Source organism: Anarhichas minor, unplaced genomic scaffold (assembly GCF_050575085.1).
Source record: "Anarhichas minor isolate MPS153535 unplaced genomic scaffold, ASM5057508v1 ptg000136l, whole genome shotgun sequence".
Classification (NCBI taxonomy): domain Eukaryota; kingdom Metazoa; phylum Chordata; class Actinopteri; order Perciformes; family Anarhichadidae; genus Anarhichas; species Anarhichas minor.
The window spans coordinates 11,633,992-11,655,442 of NW_027466582.1; the positions used below are offsets into that span (position 1 = coordinate 11,633,992).

Here is a 21,451-nt window from a genome sequence, read left to right on the forward strand (position 1 = left end):
TTGAGTGGATGGCGTCACTGAAATGAGTTTTCTGAGAAATGTCGAAAGATTTCAAAGAAAGTCAATTGCTAAATTCGAAGAGACTCTTCCACAAACGTAGCACACGTTCCATCAGTTAAAAGTGTTCTTGAGATCACACCAGAGAGAAGCCTTTTCTTCTACTTCATAATTCTTTTGCCGCTGGTTGGTTACTGAACAGAACAACAGTAAAAAAATACAAACAAGAACAAAACATGCAAATCAGCTCTCTTAAGCACTCACAGCCCTAAACCACCACTTCTCAGCCTCACCGGACACATCTTAGTGGTCATGAGATGTATAAAGAAGAACAAAACCCTATTTCTTCTTCAAAATGATGTCTTGTAATATATATCTGTAATACATCGTCTTCTTTGGTGACTCTTGCTTTCATCACGCTGCTATTGTGTTGCAGTGGAACCGATCTATACAACACAGTTATGTTCAGTATAGGAGGCTCACTCTTCGTGTGGATGCAGAGTTCAGTGTGTGTGAGTGCAGAGGAGCTAATGGTGAAGGAGGTCGAGCAGCACAAGTGTCAGATATGTGCAGGCTGCGTAGTGTTGGTTTAAACCACGATTTTACTGTCTTCTGGAGACCAAATCAGCAAATGGGGTTAGATGAAAAATAAGTGTTAGTCAATAAAACGTCCAACCAAGTACACCTCCACGCCTGCTATGGTGTGCGTGTGTGTGTGTGTGTGTGTGTATTTTCAGTCAGCTGTGAAATGGGTGATTCCTCCTCCCGGTTTAAGGACCGAGAGTAATGATGTAGAATGGAAGAGGTTTATAGAGGCATTAAGCTCACCTCTTACTCCCTCTCTCTCTCTCTCTCTCTCTCTCTCTCTCTCTGTCTGTCTCAGGCTCTATCTCTTCATCTCTCTCTCTCCCCCTCTTCCTCAATGTCCCCCTCTCTGTGTTTTTATGGTGGTATTATTATCTCGCTCTCCCACCCATTACTGTTCAGGTTGGAGCGGAATAATAAATTTCAGGATCATGCCGAGGCAGCACTTCTCCGGCGAAAGCTCATTCTGTAGACTCGACAGAAACACTGCACCGAAACACACGAGACAACAACGATTGTAGCACATTCTTGTTCTCCCTACTTTTGAAACATTTTCAAATATACTTTTATTTCTATACAAATATACTTTTATTTTTTGTAAAAGCAGTTGTTGTTGTGGTTTTGTGTTTCTGTTATAGTATTTGGTACAGCAGTGCTGCGTCCTTGACCAGTAGCTTCTGGTGACTAGTGAAGGAGATGTTGCTGTGTAACTAACATTACTGACATGTTTGACTATTCTCTATGTGTGCTACTGTTAAACGATATTGTACCGTTTACCATCCTCAAATTGTCCCTTGTGGCATCTTTCGACACGTCAATAATTTGCCGTAATTCTCCTATTATGTATGTTTAGGTTATGGTTTTTGATTCTGCAAATAACATGAATTTACTAATCTAACCTCTGTTTCTGTCTGTCTTCAGCTTTCAGCCTATGGAGGGAGTTTGGTCTACACTGTGTCTTATACGACTGACCAACAAGAACAAATGGCCATAAGAGTGACCTCACAACCTGACCTAGTCATTGAGGTAAGTTTTCAAAGATGCACCAAGACCAAGACATCATAGAGCATTGGCATGCTTATATATTAAACACAAATGAAGAACTTTCTAACAATACATCTACCCGTATGTACTATTTTATACAGTATGTGTGTGAAATAGGTTCTGATTTGTAAAGTTGTGCTTTGCTAAGTCCAGTCTGTAAATGTCAGAGGTTCCTGAGGAACAGTGGGCAGTGTAGAGACCTGGGATACGTTTCAGTTCTCTGGGCAGCACCTCGGTCAACCAGAGGAAACCCACATGAACACAAGTGTGAATCTCTGTGTTTATGTATTTGTGTCAGCAGCATTATTTATCTTTTCCCTAAGCCATTGACTTTTGCACCAGTGAAGACCACTAAATGAAGCAGCAAATACAAGCTGTTAAAAGCAGACACACACACACACACACAGGCAGCTACAGTGCAGCTAGCAGATAAATGCTGAACATGGCAATAAAAGATGCAGATAGAGTCTCTCTTCCCCTCTCTTTATAATGAGCAGGTTGCAATATGATGTATGGCAGCAATAAGCAAAGCAGCAACACTATTAGTTAACTGTTTATATCTCCTACATCACTAAACAACATTGTGTGTGTGTGTGTGTGTGTGTGTGTGTGTGTGTGTGTGTGTGTGTGTCTTTCTACCAATGGCATGTTAAAGAAGAGGAAGTTTTAATTAGAATAGTTTGAAAAAAATCTGTAATGAGCTGCAATAACATGTGGGAATCCACTTCTAATGCACCGACTGCAAAATAATTAAAAGATAAATAAGTATTCTGTAGAGATGTGATTTTAGGTTAAATATGGACACAAATGCAAAACATATATTACGACTTTCATGTGTGCACGTGCCACAGCAATGCACACATGCTGTATATGCAGAAACAAAGGAAGATATAATGGGAAGAAGGAAAGGTAAGATGGAAACAAATGTGTAAGGAAGGAGAAAGGAAGAAGGAAGGAAAGGAGAAAGGACAAGATGAAACAGAGAGACATGAGGAAGACAGCATGGAACAAGGAAAGACAGAAGGAGCAAAGGGAAAGAGAAAGAGAAAGGAAAGACTAAAGTAAGGAGGAAGAAAGATAGATGTCAAGGAAGAAAGAATGAAGAGAGAAGAGGGAAGAAGGAAAGAAGCAGAGGAAGAAAAAAAACAATGAAATCAACAGAGTGGAAAGAAGTGTAGAAGGAAGGGAAGTAGATGAACAGAAGGGAAAAAGGAAAGAAAGAAAACTGTGAGATGGATAGTCACAGACCAATGAACTTGTGTTATTTAGAGAAGTGTCAGTCAGATCGGCAGACTGGAAGGAGAGGAGGACAAGTGTCGTCCCTGTCAACAAAAAGCCAAATGATGATGATAATCAACCACCTACACATTGTCAACCCGCTTTCTCTCACTTCGCTGTCTCTCTTCAGCCTTTTTTGTTTCTTCCCCCCACCACTGTTTATTCTCTGCATATCTGCAACAAGTTGTGATATTGCTTTGTGTGCGTGGTTTTGTGAAGCCTTTGTTGCAAGTATGTGGGATCTGAATAGACAATAATCTCTCTGTCTTTGTTTGTCCGTACGGCTTTGTTGATTGCAATGTCTTTGTCTCAATACAGCCTACTCTATCAGCCCTCCATCTGCAGAGTTAAAAAAAAAAATAAAGATGTAAATACCAAGCCTTTCATGACAGCAATAACAACAACAAATGTACTGCATCTGAAGTTTCTCATTTTGCTTTAAAAAAACAGATGAAAACTTTATTTTATGTCCAAATTCTATTTTAATGCCCACGTATGTTCTTATGCCAGTAGCACAAGATGCACAAGAAACTATTTCATCTGAGGTGACTTTGTCTTTCTTTTGTTGTCAATCTGCATCTTTTCTTTGTCCCTTTCTTTCTTTCTTTCTTTCTTTCTTTCTTTCTTTCCGTACCTATCTCTGCATCTCGGCCCTGCTGCTCCCTGTCTCTCTATATATCTTCTTCCATCTCCTCTCTTTCAGCTAGTTTTTATTTAATGGTTTATTGGTATGGTAAGTTCTCTCTCTCTCTCTCTCTCCATCAGTAGTTGTCACTCTGCGTTAGCCGCTATATACCATTGATCTGTTCTCAACAAGAGATAGTCAGATACCAGGCCTCTCAATTCACTTTTGAATTCAGTCCATTCTAAATGTCAATAGAAACTGCTGCTCTTTTTCTCATACTGTATTCATGTTGTGGAGGGTAGCCACTGTCTAGATTTATGGAATTAAAAGTGAACTTCAACAAAAAAAGTTAATACAAAATGTTTTCTTCTTTCTCTTCCAGGGAGGCGGGATCAAGATTATTGACAGACGGTTTGGCCAGCCAGTGTACCCGTCCTCGCCAAGCACCAATCGCATCGCTCTCCTTCCAGAGAATTTCCTGGTTTCAGAGAGCGCACAGCCGATTAGCCGGAGGGATTTTCTGTCTGTGTTGACCAACGTGGCCAGAGTGATGGTGCGGGCCTCTTATAGCACAGAACCCAGCGCTGTGTACAGGTAGAAACACACACTTACACTCACACGCTTTACACTTTACACAGCCATTACACAATGCTCCAAAACTTAACATGTTAAGTATTGATACGTAGCAAGAAATATAAACTCTCACCAGCTTTAGAAATGAAATATTGTTTTTCGCTTCATGAAACAAAACAACTTGCCCAGAGTTGAGTCTCTCAGGCAGCTCTTTCTTTTAGCCTGTGAATAACCCTACTTTAACCTTCTGTAACCTAAACATAAAGGTGGCAGTTTAATTGGTGAATCTAACTGTTGTCTTGGAGGAAATTCTGCGTGAGAGAATGAACTCTGCTCATAAAAGTTCTAAAAGCCGAATCAGCCAAATAGCCTTTAGTGGTAAGTGAAGGCACATGTTTAACTATACAACTATATAACTACTTGTGTGTGTGTGTGTGTGTGTGTGTGTGTGTAGACTCCACTCATTCTCAATGCAGGTAGCTAATCCCTCTGCCAGAGCAGAGAGCAAAGCATCAGCTGTAGAGAGCTGCTCTTGTCCTCCTGGATATGCTGGAACTTCCTGTGAGGTAAACACAGACACACACCATCTGCGACTTCAAACCGTACTCTACAATAATCAATAGAAAATGAGCCACTTTCTTTTACAGATTAGATCAAATGGATTTATTTATAGTTTCTTTATACTTATTTATACTTTTCAAATTAAACTCAACAATCACAGTGTTTGCAAGTGATGAAAAAGTACTGTTTTCATGTTTGCAAGACAGTATTAATAGTATAACAATAATGCAATGGTATGAGGTATAACATAAGCTAAATACTGTATATCTCAAGCACATCTTAAGTCTTTGCAAGTTCATTTTCAATCCAATAGGGAAATTTGTTTTTAGGAATAAAAACCTGTGAGAAATACATGAGATTTTAAGCAAATGAGCAACATCAGTATGATTTATTATATTTTGACTTCAGTATACCTGATTCCTAAATGTGTTACATTAAGTATTACATGATGGATTAGAGGATCATCCACAGTTCTCTTTGAAAGGCTCTTAAGCAAAGCTGAACGTCAAACCAGTGTTTGGTTTCAGAATGCAGCCGACTTACTGTTGTTCTAATCTTGACTGACGCACAAACACTCATACACACATTGGGTTTTTAAACTCAAGCATACGAACAGACATAACCACACACAGAAGCATTCACAGTGTAACACAAATAATGCACACACAACCCCCCCACACACACACACATACACATACAAGGTGCTAATCAGAGGATCACAGGGTAAACGTTCCACAGTAGCTTAAAGACTCTGTCTGTCTTCCTCTGTTTCTAACTGTCTCTGTGTGCGTGTGTGTGTGTGTGTGTGTGTGTGTGTGTGTGTGGGTGTGTGTGTGTGTGTGTGTGTGTGTGTGTGTGTGTGTGTGTGTGTGTGTGTGTGTGTGTGTGTTACAGACGTGTATTCCCGGGTTTCGGAGGGTTAACGGGAATCTGTACAATGGTGTGTGTGAAGCTTGTCATTGCCATGGACACACGTCTGAATGCCACGAGCTCACCGCACGCTGCCTGGTAAGATGATCAATGAGTTGATTAGGACACTTGTTCGTCTGGTGATCATTTGGTTTCAATCAGTGCTCAAAATCACACAGAACTGATGTACTCTGATGGAAAAAATGACAAAAACGTCTCTTTTTCCAGGGAAGTACCAGACATCAAGTTTTGAGGGCAGCAAATTTAAAAACTTTCACGAAAAAGCTTTATCACTTTTGATGTTTACAGAATGTCAAAAGATAATACCAAAATGTGCAGAATGTATGAAGTTACAGCAGTATTGCCTGTATTGTGATTGTACTCTACATATTATTCACTGTAATTTCCCTTTAACTCATAAAGCCGTCAACCCAATTCATCATCATTACATTTACTGGAAAATGTAGTGATGTCTTTAGATCACTAATAGCAAGGGCAGCAAAACAATCCCACGATGTCTCATGTAAAATAATACACATTGACCCTGTTTTTAATAGTGAAGTTAGAAATCACTTCACCAATACTATTTCCTATTGGAACCACCATCTAGTGGCCATCAGAGGAACTGCAGGTGAAAAGACTTGCACCCTGGCTTCACCCAAACACCCAAACAATTTACATACACATTTAAGTATACTATAGAGACACACACGCACACACACACACACACACACACACACACACACATATACATGCCCACCTGCTCATGTGCATCATTCTGCACACACACATTGTCATTCCCCAGTCTACACATTGCCTCAGGCTTAAGCTGTCAGTTAGCATCAAACTAAATATACACACGCACACACACACACACACACACACACACACACACACACATAGAGCTGTGGGTTTTGTATTATCATCTTATGTTTTATTATAGATGAGGAGGATGCTGGGATATGTCGGAGAGAGAACACACACTCCAGACAAAGACAGACAGACGACGAGCAGGATGTCTCTTACTCCCTCACACACGCACGCACGCACAAACACACACACACGCACACGCACAAACACTGACATGTCCATACACAGTGACAGGCAGACAGACAGATGGACACACACTCCTTCCCCTAGGACTGTGTTATCTGGCTGTAGTTGAACGACTGACTGATGCTGCCGTGGCCATGAAGAGACATTTGATCTGTAAAGGAAAAAACAAACATGTAGATTCACACACAGCAGCTACATGATATCAACTCTTGTTGGAGCTGAACTTATCAAAACAGGGATTTGTTGGCCCAGAAATGAAAAGAAAAGACAACCTGATTTCCCCAGTGGGAGTAACACAATTTCATTTTACAGTAAGTAGTAAAATGATCTTAAACCGAAATATTTAAATACAGAAAACTGGACTCGTAGTGTTTTTTGTTTTATTTTCATATTGAATTACATTTGTTCACAAAGAGAAAAGACCAATAATGCACCAGTCACAGAAGAAAGAGTAATAATATAAAATAATATTCAACAAATAATACAAAAAATAAATAAAAAATGGATCATTTTGAACAGCTTTGTCGGAAAACGTTCACGTTTGTGAATGTACCAGCACGAGTAATCGATACCAATACTCACATGTGTTAACAGGACATATGTGCTTGGTTACTATGGGAACAAAATGTGATGCTAATCCTGAACCATATCATTAACCTTGACCTCGTTGGGATTGTTTCTCCTGCTGCTTGACGATGATTTGATGTGACAGCTTTATTTAATAACAACAGTTTTGTTGTGTCACCGAGTGTCTGCTCTTCTTATTGCAGAGCCGTAACCCTTAGTTTCACCAACCTCCAGCAAAATGTAACATGAATTACTCTCAGGTCTGTTGTTAGCTGTTTGGTTGTTGTTTTTTCACGGGATTAACTAAAACTTTACTCAATTTGTGGCTCATTATTCAGTTATATATATGTTTAGCATATTACACTAAAGATGATGTAAAGTTATCATTTTTGAGAGGTTTTTCAAAAGACGTTGCAATATAAAGAAGAAGAAAAGACCACTTGACCGACTAACCTGAAGAACATTTGAAAAGAAGACCTACACATTTAATGGTTTCTTATCTTCCTGCTTAAAGTTTGATTCAATGCACAATGGCGTGTTGAGATTTCCATCAATGCGGCAAAATGACACGACGGTTAACTCTAAAAGTGCCGTTTCTTTTTTTTACAATCACTTTATTTATTTTCCTGATATAGATTACTTTAACCTGTGTATCTCTTCCAGGACTGCTCCCACCACACCACAGGCCCACACTGTGACTCCTGCCTACGTGGTTATTATGGCAACGCCACCCGAGGGTCACCTGCGGACTGTCAGCCCTGCGCCTGCCCACTCAATCTTCCAAGTAACAAGTAGGTTATGAAGACACTGGGGTTAATGGTGCCATGGGGGGCACGGTTTAATCAAACACTTCAATCTATCACTGCTGACCCCTCAGCACTGTGGCCCCTATTCTCTCTTTTTGACCCGCCTCTTCATCATGTCCTCGTCTCCTCTCTTGATACTCGGGCTACACGTTTTTGTCCCTAAAGGATATCGCCAGAAATCGAGGCTTCATCACTCTGGGCACGGATATAATTGTAATGACATGAATGGAAATATCATCTCCACAGGTCCAGTAGAAGCATCAATTTAAACAGAGAAACATCATCCCTGTGGGTAGAAATGTCGTCATTGTTGGCAGAATCAACACAACTGCAGCTAGAAAACTTAACACAGTAGAAACTCAAGTCTCATGCAAGTAATTAAGGTATTAAAAAAAAAAACACCCGAGCTGTGCTTGCTTCACAGTCTCAAATCACGGTTGTTCAAGTACCAGCAGGCATCTGCTGAAAATATAATAAAAATGCTATCGGCCCACTTGAGAGGCATGTGTTCGGGACCTGATGGTTCATGCAGGAAGCACGTAGACCCAGAAGAAAGAGCTTTTCTACTTCATTGCATCGTGGTCCACCTGTGCCAAGCAGAAGTCATCTTATTGCTGCCCTTGTTGCTGTTATGTTTGGTGTCTGCCCCATGCTGGCCCAGGGGAAGGTTATTGTTGACCCTGATCAACTTTAAACTTGGAAACAGTGACAAGACAGTCTCACAGCAAGGTCCAATTAGTAGCTGTTGTAATCTCGATTCTTCTACCCTCACTATGTGTGTAAGCTCAAAGTTATTATACAAGCTTAACACCCTACTAAAAATATAATGGGTTAAATAAATAAACCCTTCAAGTCTTTAATGAAAGCACTTGTAAACACTTTGAAAACAGTATTGCACAACACATAGAGTTACAAATCATCAAATGAATGTCATGCCAGGGAGAAACAAAGCCAAAGAGCAACATTAAAGGGAAACTTTTGTAGTTTTTAACCTGGACTAAGTGACGGATGGAGAAAACTATTTTTTAAATTGGTCCAGAGTGAGAGCGCTGCAGCTGCATAATGGGCTGCAATGTAATGCTTTGGTGCAATCCGTAGCATCAATGCTATTTCCACCTAAAGTGCTTGTTTCTTTCCCACTGACAGGCTCAGATTGTTTTAATAAGTGTCTGACAATATTAAGGATAAGGACCCTACAGAGGAATACAATATTTGTCTTTACCTTTCGCTTGATCCAGTCTGTCTGTTACTGTTATTAAAATGTGGATGAGGCCTAAAGACTGTAGTGCTCCGGCTAAAGACTGGGCCAATTTCAAAAGTTGTTGAACCCATTATAGACACAAACACAGGAAAATAGGATCCAGTTTGTAAAATACCAAAGTTACCCTTTAAATCTAGGAAGTATAGTACAGCAATGAATCTAGTCGACGTACACAAGAAATCCAAAGTACAAAGAGTAGTGCACACCAGTTAGCCCAACAGTAATTCAACTGGTACTTGAGATGCTGCTTAGTTGGCAGTAAACTGACCGCAGAAAAACTGGACTAACACACCTACAGATAATGCTCCAACAATGTTATTATTATTTGTTTGGTCACAGATTTGACTAAATGGTGGATGTCAGAATAGCTTGTTGGAGGTTTTTCAAACAGAAAGTTAATTTGATGTTGTCATAAGTACAAACAACATATACATACTGGTTAAATTAGATATTTATCTCTATTTCTGCTATCATAGATCTGCATTATCTCCAAATGACCAGAGAGGGATGCTGTGTGTTTGGTGCACAGATATGTCACCAGCATCACACACACACACACACATACACTTATACACACACATACACACAGGCAGCAGCAGCTGGGAATCTTCAGGCAGACATGACACGTCATGTCCAAAATTCTCAGAGCTAAAGAAAGATGCAACTCTCTCTGTCTCTCACCTCCCCCCTTCCCTACCTCCCCCTAAACCCCCTGCAGTAATAATAGCTTGAAGGTGTGCCGTGCCTTCCAGCCCCTCAAATAGCCATCGAGTCCCTTATGTTCACTGTAGCCAATCGCTCAAATAGCCAGCCAGCCAGTCAGACTGCTCCAGTTAGCCGTAATGTTTAAAGTGGTGTCCGTATTTGAGAATGGGAAGGACGGTGGCGATTTACAGCGAATCGTTAGAAATCAGTTTAGTCGTGGAGTGCCGTTCCTCTTTATTTACAGCAATGTTTTTTTAAATCGGTCTATTTGTCTGTCCATTAGATCTAAATCTACAGAACAGATTTTAGAGAAATGTATTTAAAGATCCATAAAAGCCTTAATCAGTTATGTCCTCACAGATCTACTCTTTGATTTAGATTTTTAATAACTATGTTCACCACAGTTCTTACAAAACCACCCAGTCTCTCTTTCTTTCATTATTTTTGTTTTCAATATTTCCAACAGGTAGCCGAATTCTTGTAGTCGTGATCTATTTTAAACCAAACACTTCAATGTACCACTGGTGACCCCACAGTCGTCTTTCACTCTGTGGCCCCTATTCTCTCTCTTGTTCCCCTCTCCTCTCCTGACACTCGGACTACATTTTCTCGTCTTTTTAAGAATATCACCACAAATCGAGGCTTCATCACTTTGGAAACGAATATAATCGTAACGACATGAATAGAAATATCATCACCACAGGTAGAGGCATCAGTATAAGTGGAGAAACATCATCCCTGTGGGTGGAAATGTCATCACCGTTGGCAGAATCAACACAACTGTGGTTAGAAATTAACACAGTAGAAACTCAGGCCTCCCACAAGTAATTTAAGGTATTTAAAGCCTTTTATCATGCTGTGGCGGCTTTATAGTCACAAATCACGGGTGTTCAAGTTGCATCAAGTTTCTCCTAAAAATTCAATTAAAAAAAGCTAATGAATAATTTCTAGAGGATGGAAAATACCGTCACATTTTACACATGAACTTGATCTCAATCGCTTGGATTCTTAGCAAACCTGTCAGAAATACACCTATATACACATTCAAAATAAAATGAAAACACAAACGGCTGACATCTTCTCCAGGTGTAAGCACAGCAGTCCATTGGTTACACTTGATTACTTCTTAAAGATCCTTTTAAACCATGTCAAGTATGGGCAAACCCACACAAACTGTATCTTGTTTTAAGTATAGATGACGCTGCAGCAACATAACAAGCAGTCATTCTGTGGTTTTAGTCTTTGTCACTTGACATTTGCCGAATGAATCCTTGTAAAAAGCCTCAATTCTCCCAGGATTTCGATATTCTCCAAAAATTCGGATGATTGTCTATTATTATTTGTCTTTTGATGTAGATCTGGAGCACATGTAGATTAAAAGATTCAAACGAGTTCTATTATTAGAGTAACTCATTTGGATGATTGTGCCGCCTTGGCAGAGGCTCTTTCCAAGTGATTTCCGGTTGTGTCTCAGTGTTGAATCAAGCCTTTTATGCTCATTTGATATTTTGTAGGTTGGTCATTAAACTTATCTAACAACCTTTGCAATACTGTTTATATCCCTGGTTATAATAGGCTGTTTTAGGCAATGTTTAAATGTGCTTTACGGTGATATTTGGATGGTTGGAACAGTGTGATTCAAAATTGCATGTACCATGATAGTAGATTATATCCATTTGACCCTCTCCTAAAGTAGCATCATATCATTTGGAATACAAGTTAACAATGTTCTGTAAGGACTGTATATGTATGAAAGACATGTATAGTGCAGTTAAGAAGTAGTTTCTTTGCAGCAGCAGCAATGATGTGATGTACTCTACACATGTTCTTCAGTCACATCATTTCCTCCAAAACAACATCTAGAAAGGGCAGTACTACAGCACCTTGACTACAGCTGGTTTCATAAGACCTCCTAGGTATAATTATAACCTAAGACTTTTGATGTTCACATGCACTGGCCAAATAAGTTTATTTGTAACACAGTGAGCCAGCTTGCAGTTAGCGAGCCAGCCAGTCAGTCAGCCAGTGAGTCAGTCTGGGACCTGGAACCCGAGCCAGCAGAACTATCTATAGTTTATGGAAGTGGGAGGGTGACAAAACGAGGGTAAGAGACTATCGTTTTACTCTTTCCTGCTCTCTCTCTCAGTTCATTGAAGTTACAGTTCGTAGAGAGAAAGAGTGTTTTCATTTTCAGGAGTGTGTGGAAGTACAGAGGCGTGGGTGTGCGAGAGAGAAAATTAAGTGCGTGTGTGTGTCACAAAGTGTGAATGTGAAGATTGTAAAGTGAAAGTAGGGACACGGGTGTGTATGAGGACACAACAATGGCCTTAACTCGCCTCTATTCTCTCCTCTTCCTCTTCCTCCTCCCTCTCTGCACACTGGGACAACGCTACCGATTACATCAACAACTTCAACAAAAACAACAACATCATCCTGGCAACTACGACAGTTTCAGCCCCACCTGCCACCTAGGTGAAGAAGGGGAGTTGCTGTGCGACCAGTGCCAGCCTGGATACACAGGACCACGATGTGACAGGTAACACACACACACACGAAAAACACACACACACACACTGAACATCAAAAGTTACACACTGATTAAAACACAATTATGCTTAAACTTCATGCAGTTATGTTGAATTTACTGGCTACAAGCTTAATTTAAAAGTGTCTAAAAGTTAATTATTCACCAAATACTTCAATGTTTATCAAAACCTGGAACTGCACGTCCTTACGTCTTGTGAGTCCAGATCTGTTTTATCAGTCTACCAGTATTTAAAGAACTTATGTTTCATGCAGCATCAGAACAGAACTATCTTTTTTACCTTTTTACAATTTAAAATGTGGACAGTAAGCAATCATTTTGAATCATTCCTAAAAATAACTACTTGGAAAATTCCCCAAATGCCAACAGAAAGTGCTGCTTATTGACCATGTTTGAGTGCTCTATGTCTCGTTGTCCATCCAGCTTTCTGTCCACAGCACATTTATTAGCTAAGTGACATTCTTGTTCCATTGGCTGTGAGCTTCTTCACCAACCCAGGACTAATGAGAAGTCTCTCTGGATGCCAGTCTTGTTAAAACTCGAGGCTGTGCTGCCATGTGGTGACGCGGACTGAGTAAATATAGTATTTTCACCATGCAGGCGTCACTGAAACACATTTGAACCAAAACTGCCCACAGCTGAATTATAAGTTAGTATTCAGTATATTTATTATATGTTATATTATATAGTCCATTTTGAAAAAAAGTAGTTGTTGTTGTAATTACTGTGCAAAAATGTTGCAGTCAAGTTAAACCTTGTAGCTCTGTAGTGTATTATTGAAATGTGCATGTGTGAGCTGAGGTGTGCATGTGTGAGGTCAAACGGCTTGATACGCTTTAGTAATGTTTTCTTTGTGCTTTACTGCATAAATGAGTAAGTGACCTCGTACAGCTCAAATTTTTTCCGGGCGAAAGAGGAATGTTTTTTCTGCTTCTGCAGTCTTATACTGTATGAAGGTCTTCTGTGTTTGTCAGAAAGGTACCAAGTACAGTATATGTTCCACTTGCACTATCGCTAAGTCATAAGCTATTCATGAAAACAATAACATCTGGTGGTGACTCCATAGAATCAACTCTTTATGCTTCTTTTGCATTCGTGAGAGACACATATTTCTCTCTTCAAAGGGTTGTCTTGATTTTCCTATGGTTGGCATTGAAGGCAGCATAAATAGCGTGCCAAGCACTGGATGATATTCCTTCTACTATGATGTGTTCATCCTTGAATTTTCTCTGACTGAAGTTAGAATTTCTGTAGAATTGTGCATCGCCTCCTGTGCAAGGTGTCCGTTTTTCCTCGCTGAGCGTAGCAAATGGAAATGCTTTCCTGAACTGCTTACAAGTTCAATTTCTATTTTATGGTATCTAAATTGACAATTATTATCGGCATGTTATTCTCAAGGATTAATCATTGTGCTTCAAGCAGGTGTTCAGTTGCCCATTACCCAGGCCTCTGTTGTGTGTTGGCAGTTAAAAAGAGAGCTGCTGGTGGACACGGGGCTCGCAGGGACCTCAGCTCGCTGCCATGCATAGTCTACATGCCTCGCCATGCTGTCCACAGCACAATCTCTCTGTCTGCCTTTTAGTCTTTTTATAAACATCATTTGCCAGTGGAAAACAAACTGACTCATTATGAGTCTATTTACCTTGTCTCTCACCCAACCAGTACAATTGCACTGCTCTGACTTTCTTCCTGAAGTCCTCCCGTGTCCATCCTTGAGTGAGAATGTGTGTTCTAATGGAACCGGATGGGATGAAGCCCCGATAATGATCCGACGGCATCATCAGAGACACTTTTTCTTAATTAATGGTAGTGTTTGTTTTGGGGAGATTGTGTTCAAAATGTGTATGTATGCATGTGTTTGTGTGTGTTTGTTTGTGTGTGTGTGTGCAGGTAAATATGTCTGCGTCTTTGAATATACAGAATGCATCTGTGTATGTACGTTCTTGTGGTGGTGCGTGTGTGCTGCTCAGATGCCGTATGGTGCCTCCAGTCAGTGAGAGAGGACAGCTGGTAAACAACAAGGAGAGAAAAAAAGAGAGGCTTGCATTGACTCAGAGCATATAGGAGCCGACATAATGTAAAATAATATCTTCTTACAAAAACAGTATTAAAGAGGTAATCAGCAGTTGGTTGTTTCTTGTTCTATTAGTCTAATTGATACCTGCTATGCACTAACTGCCATCACACTTCATTATCTACAGTGCTTTTGTTGCTGTTAATGGTAATTAATTGTAATGTGCCAATTTGTCTGTATTATGGGCTTAAAGAAAATAAGATGCTCCCTTCCCTCGATGCTAATAGACTACTCACTGCAAAGCAATTCTGCTTTTCAATTTCCTATCCATAAACAGCCCTTTAAAAGTAAGTCCGCTAAAACATTTAGAGTTGTGAGCAGTTTTTTTGTGATATCAAGGGTTTGCCAGTATATCCAGATGTAAATGGCCTTTAAAGGCATTTCAGATTTTACACATTTGTGTTTCGTGACTCACATGAGGCACTCCATTAATCAATCTTTCATCTAGAAGAGACTAGTAAGCATTGGAGATGGTTGTGATTATTTTTTTATGTTATTATGTGTGGTCATATTAACGTCACCAACCTTTAAAATGACATGGCGGGTGGGAGGGGGGTTTAGCCAATTGTAGGTTGTATTTATTCAATTCACCCACACATTAAACACATTAGTGTCATTGCAGACACAGCTGGCCGAGATCGGTACTCTACTGAGTGCACCTTTCTAGTTCTGTTAAAGAAGGTTACAGTTAATATCTGGAAGATCTTAGGTCTTAGGTGATCACATGGCGATAAGCGGTAATTGCAGGTGTGTTTTTGATCTCACATGCCAGAGATCTAAACAGTGTCGGGAATTTCAGCTAATGTCACCACAGACACTCTGTTCGTAATACTGCAAACGACAGGGCTTTCATCAATGGGTCATAAGCTTAATCAGCATTGTGTCACCTCGTTCGGCGTTAGATAGTGACTTAACAGACATTATTTAAATGAAACTCTTTGAGTTTATTACTTTAAGGACTTCAATATAGAGAGAAAGGGAAAGACAGCAATTAGAAATGGCTATTTTATGAGTAAAGTGCTGATACTTCCATAGCTCCACTAACTGACTGAATGCAGCAAGTCACGGTTGTACTTTGAATGTATTGAGATTCAAACCTGCATGAGGGAAGTGCTTTGGCAGCCTCAAGTGGCAGCAGTGTTGACTATTGGAAATAGTAAAAGTTATTCATACTGAAACAAAAACAAGACATTATTTGATCTCATTTCCCTGCTGTAATGCACATACATTTAAAAGTAAATTGCAAAATAACACCGAGATGTTTATTTATACGAAAGTCCCATTTTACATTCTAAAAATGACTTGCCCCAATTTCTGCTTTCAACAGGAAATATACAGTAGCACTCAGAGAGAGCAAGTCGATCTTAAAATGCTTTGAAAGTTGTGAAAAAAAACAATGTACGAGGGAGGAGCAGAGCCTGTCTTCCCCTGGCACCAACTCCCCATTAATAACCCTAAAAATAACAGAAGATATCTTTTAGGATCCCAGCCCCTCTCCTCCCCCTGTACCTCTACCAGTTGTGCTCACCGTCCGTTTCCTGTACCCTCTGAAGGCTTTGACCAGGTGTCTGACCCCCCCAATATATCTCCTTCAAACATTCGAGACTCTCAACTAAAAATACCTTCACTTCCTCTTCAAGCCTAAGTGACGACACACACACACACACACACACACACACACACACACACACACACACACACACACACACACAGAGTATAGAATAGAATAGAAACATGAAATAGTGAAAGAATCTTGCAAATATAACTAAATACAAACACACACTTCTCACTCCTATCATGAAGTGAGATTGCTGCCAGTATGATTCTCCACTTGTCTAGAAGAATGTACTTGTAGTGCCACACACACACTATTGTAGATACACACACTCACACTTCAGCACCATGCACACACACACAGAAGCTAATAAACCAGTTCTATTGAGTACCAGTGAGGGTCAGTGGTAATAATGGCTGGCTGCTCTTGACTCCTTCTCTCTCTCTCTCTCTCCTTTCTTTCCCTCCACTCTAAATTCAATTCTCTTTTCAATGTGAAGACCTTTCCCCCTCTCCCTCCTCTCCTCTATTCGCTCTCTCTCGCCTCTTTCATCTCAATTCCCTTTTTAGCCTGTAGAGCTTTATTTCAGCTTAGTCCTGTTTTATTTGGTTTCAGTGGCTCTTGACACGGCGCAGCACTTTCAGGTTAATGTAATTCGCAGCATCCAGACTTCCTCTTATTATTAATCAAACAAAAGAGGCTGAAAAGCAGAAATGACACTCTTGGAATGGCGTAACAGTTCACACATGTATGAGTCCCCGTCCTTGCTTTTTCACTACATTTAAAGAATTCAACAACATTACATAATTAAAGTATATAAAAAAAAATCCACATCATGTTTGCCTTTCCCTGACAACACAAATAATCTACATTTCTCGAGGTAAAAAGTAGTGTATGAACAAATAAGAATAAGACATTGCATCATATTAGCACGAGTAGTATTTCAGTGTCTTGCATTAAAATTGTAGTTAAGTTCAGGAAATATTTTTTCTGGGAAAAACCTGGACATGCTCAAATAAACCGCTTTGGAACTAACTGCCTGAAGACGTTAAATATCTATCTCTTTTAAAAGCTTATTTTTCTAAACTTTAATTTCATATTTGTTGATGTTTGGTTTGGCTCTGTTGCCCTGCGGCTCTCTGTGTGTATATCTTTGAGTTAATGTCTGTCTGTTTGTGCGTGTGTATGTGATGCGAGTGCGTGTTTAATATGAATTATACAACAGCCTTGAGCGGAGCAGTCTCACTGGTCAAAGACACACCCGTGACACTGCTGATGATTCCCGTGGACTCCGCTAGATGAGCTTTATTGCTTGTTTATTTTGTGATTGGATATTGGTTGCGAGCTCTTGTGGCATGAGGCCGGCTGTAATTAGTGATCTGGTATTTGGGGATCAGTGTGTTCTTGTCATACAAGCTGCACACAGAGGTAAACAATATTGTGATAATATTTACCTGCTGGAATCTGAGAGTTGTTAGACACAGAAGAAAGAAGTCAGCCGCTGCGAATTTTCTTGCAGACCTAAAAGCTGAAAAGTATTTTCAAGTATTATTTGCTACATGAAAGCAGAGCAAAACTGTATTTTCAGTAGATATTACGGAACTACCCACTCTTTCAAGAAAACCTGATGCAGTATTATCGCAACCCAAAAAATGTATTCTGAGGACGGGAATAAAAGCATCTTCTTGCTACGACTTGAAAGCACACCAGATGGGATGGTGATCAAATGTTGACGGGCTTTAAAGGCACTATGTGATTTTAGCGTCTTTCAGATTATACTGATAGCACAAGTTTTTGTTTGTAGAAAAAGGAGAAACTTGGAGGAAGTTTTGTGCAGTAACAGTCTAAGCCCAGTCATTCTCAATGTGGCAGATTTGTGTCTTTTTGTCTACGTTCAGACTGCAAGCCTTAGTGGATTTTTTTTGTTTGGCTGTTCACATTATTCTTTTTTTAATTTGGCCAATATCAGATTCTAGTGTGAACTGGTCACGGTCCTGTAGCCCCAAATACTAACACCTCACTGTCCCTCAACTGACTACCTCCATTGAAAAGATCAGATTCCATGTGATTTGTGCTGTTCTCACTGTCATGGGGGGAAAAAACCCTGATCTGAGTCACATATGCACAAAAAAAATCTTATTTGGGCCACTTGCCTGGAGTGTGAACGTATGATGCTACTACTTCAACAAAGTCAGAAATCAGAAAACCCTGCATAGACCTTTATACAGCATGCAGCTGTCTGTGTCGATATGCTTCTGCAATTTGTGATGCCAAATAAAAAAAACAAGAACCATCAAAATATTCCAAATGTCCTCTTTTTATTCACAGTTGAACACGTTCCAGGCAGCAGCTCACGTTTACAGTACATCCAAATGTGCAACAGCATCGTCACTCTGTGTCTGTGTCTCTCCGCTGCCCCCTAGATGCTCCAACGGGTACTCCGGCCAGCCCGCCGTGCCAGGGGGATCCTGCCAGCCCTGTGATTGCAATGGCAACCTGGACCTCTCCACGCCGCGCAGCTGTGATCCAATCACGGGCCAGTGTCTGCGCTGTCGTCAAGGCTACGGCAGCGCGTCTTGCGACAGTTGCGCTGACGGTTACTACGGAGATGCCGTCATCGCAAAGAACTGCCAGCGTGAGTAAAGTGACCGGCGACGAGCATCATGTCGCACATCTGTCAGTAGCTTTGATATGTTTGCTGTAGAGTTTGAGTCACTGTGGACAGTTAGTTAGTCCCGAAAGGTAAAATGTAAACGTGAGTAATAAAATACTTGAGTTGGTGTTGATATTAGTATAGTACATTTAAGATGTATTGTTAAAGTGCCACTATGTAGCGCCTGGTGAAAGAAACAGCACATTCATTATTTTACAAATTCAAAGTGGGCCTCATAAGCAATAGAGCACGCTCACGCTCAATTCAATATAAACAAAAATATACGTAGTTTTCACTATATTAGGTTTTGGTATCACTGTCATGATGTTATTTAAGGTGATTATAGGACACATCAGACATTGTACAGTATCAACATCCTAGCCGTAAAGCCCATATTTGTAAGATGGTATATGTATTGAATAACTTTGGCAACTCCTAAAGACACTGCACGCCACTACCTTCCATCCCCACAGGCCAACCCTGGCACACTGAGAATGACTTGGGTAAAACTAACATATTGATTGATTTGTCTTGAGATATTTAATGAACAAGTGATGCTATAATCGGATAAAAAAACAATCCTAATCGTAGGAACTTTAGGAGGGAAAAGCCAATATGCAGTCTCAGCAGGGGCGTTAAACTGAACAGTTGTATTTCCTCTATGAAACTCAATTTTAGCTAAATGATACCTTTTAATCCTTTTACTAAAACACTGAGTAGATACACCATCTGGAGTGTGTGTGTCTGTGTGTGTGTAGGTGTGTGTGTGTGTGTGAGACTGCATCGGCAAGCAGCTGTGCCAGTAGGAGGTGTGATGTCGGAGCGGCCCACTGACTGCCAGCTGTGTTTAAGAGTGAGAATAAAAAAAACTATACCTGTAAAATAAAAGAAAGACTGAACAAGAGAGGAGGAGAGAGAGATGGCAGCGAATACAGACGTACAGATGGCTCTTGTTTATTGAAGATCTTCATTTAAACCTGCGCTGTTGACGAAAAACAGTGGCACAGGCAGCGAGACAGGCAGGAAGACATAGATTAACAGAGAGACGCCTCACTAAGAGACAGACAGGCAAGGCCGATAAATAGACGGATAAAACCCTCCGACATGCACAGAAGCAGGCAGACAGCCTGACGGGGGGTATTAATGTGTATTTGATAGTTCATTGTTCTGGAGTTGTTTCCCCCCTCCAGCCAGCTAAATGGTTATTGATTAATCAGCCTGATCTATTGCTCTCCTACAGTGCCGATCGGCTGCTCGTGTCTTGGAGTTGGAGGGGTTGTTATTGATCGCGTACGAATGACCACCAGGAATTATTAAAACACAACTCTCTCGCTCTGTCTCTCCTTCCGTGTGCCTCGCTCTCCCCATCTCTCCCAGTCTTAATGAATTTTATTGAGTGGAGCAGGAGAGTTCATGCCGAGTCCATTTGTGCATTATTAGACTGTACAAATCCTTTACTTTTTCTTTTGATGTCAGAGTTCCCATCTGCGGGCATTTCTGCTGCAGCCATTTTTGTGTTGCTGTCTAATAGTGGTTCAGTTTAATTCAGTCGGGGGTTTGAAAATGGTTTGATTTTACAGGGACACTTGACCACAAAGCAGTTTGTTTGAGAAGATGATCTCCTCTGACCATTTCTCACGTGGGGGAAAGTCGCTTTCAAGTTGCTTTAAAGATGTGTGAATTTCACTCTCACACATTTGTTTAATCCCTGGTGCAAAGTAGATCTGTTGTAATTCAATAATGTAATGATGCTTTCTGCGTGTCTGACCCTTAAATGAATGTTTCATAGATACTTCGTGCAGTAGATCAATAAACTCTAAGGGGAACTTTGAGAAACCTCACAACTCTAACTTTACCTCTTTTAATGGACTGTGCAGTCTTCTGTGCTGAGGCTCTCACCTTTTATTGGACTGATACAGTAGGCCCCAAAAATGTGTGCCAGAATTAAAAGCCTGGGCAAAAGAGACGAGTCTGAACCAACAAAATTCACGAGAAATCACAAAGCAAGGCAGCTTTTAATGAGTCCGAAACAATTACAGCCTCTTTTTTTTTTATCACTGTGTGAGTGTCATTTACGGTACATATTCATCTTTTTATGAACGCACTTTATACTTTACATTCATACTTTATGATCTTAGATTAGATTAGGTAATTGCTGACATTTAACAGAAAGTTCAGTGCGAGGAAACACAAATTTCATGAAATGTAAATTCCTTGATATTCTAATGCATGCAGAGAGAGCTGAACACCTTCTACATGTCCTACATCGGGGCAGATGGAATTTTTTAACATAATGACAAAAAACAAGAAAACCCAACCTGAAGGAATTGACTGTTTGTTAAAGGAATACTTTACCCACAAAATGGCCATTTCTATATTAATTGCTCACCCTGTATTACCTTGAATACTTGGCTTTGTTTTCCCGCATGTCTCCACGGTGAATGAAGAATCAAAAACTGAGAAAAGTCTTGATGAATTGAAGTAAATGGGGGGCCAAGTTATCTGTGTCACCCCGTTAAAATCAAATAAAAGCATTCGTTTTCAATCTCTCACACAACTCGTGCAGTATAATCCAAGTCTCCGTATGCTCACTACATCTCAACACATGCATCTTTGCTAAAACCTTACTATTTAAAACACTTTGGACAAGTACGGAT

At 40.2% G+C, this 21,451-nt stretch overlaps 1 protein-coding gene across 1 annotated transcript in view; it reads left to right on the forward strand.

Annotated features, from left to right (window-relative positions):
• Positions 1–21,451, forward strand: part of lama2 (laminin, alpha 2) — a 128,737-nt gene that overhangs the window by 33,474 nt on the left and 73,812 nt on the right. Inside the window, exons 15-21 of the mRNA XM_076084056.1 lie at positions 1,504–1,608; positions 3,912–4,123; positions 4,557–4,668; positions 5,558–5,671; positions 7,859–7,986; positions 12,417–12,503; positions 18,565–18,776. Coding sequence (XP_075940171.1) covers positions 1,504–1,608; positions 3,912–4,123; positions 4,557–4,668; positions 5,558–5,671; positions 7,859–7,986; positions 12,417–12,503; positions 18,565–18,776 — 970 coding nt within the window. The remainder of the gene's footprint in view (positions 1–1,503; positions 1,609–3,911; positions 4,124–4,556; positions 4,669–5,557; positions 5,672–7,858; positions 7,987–12,416; positions 12,504–18,564; positions 18,777–21,451) is intronic.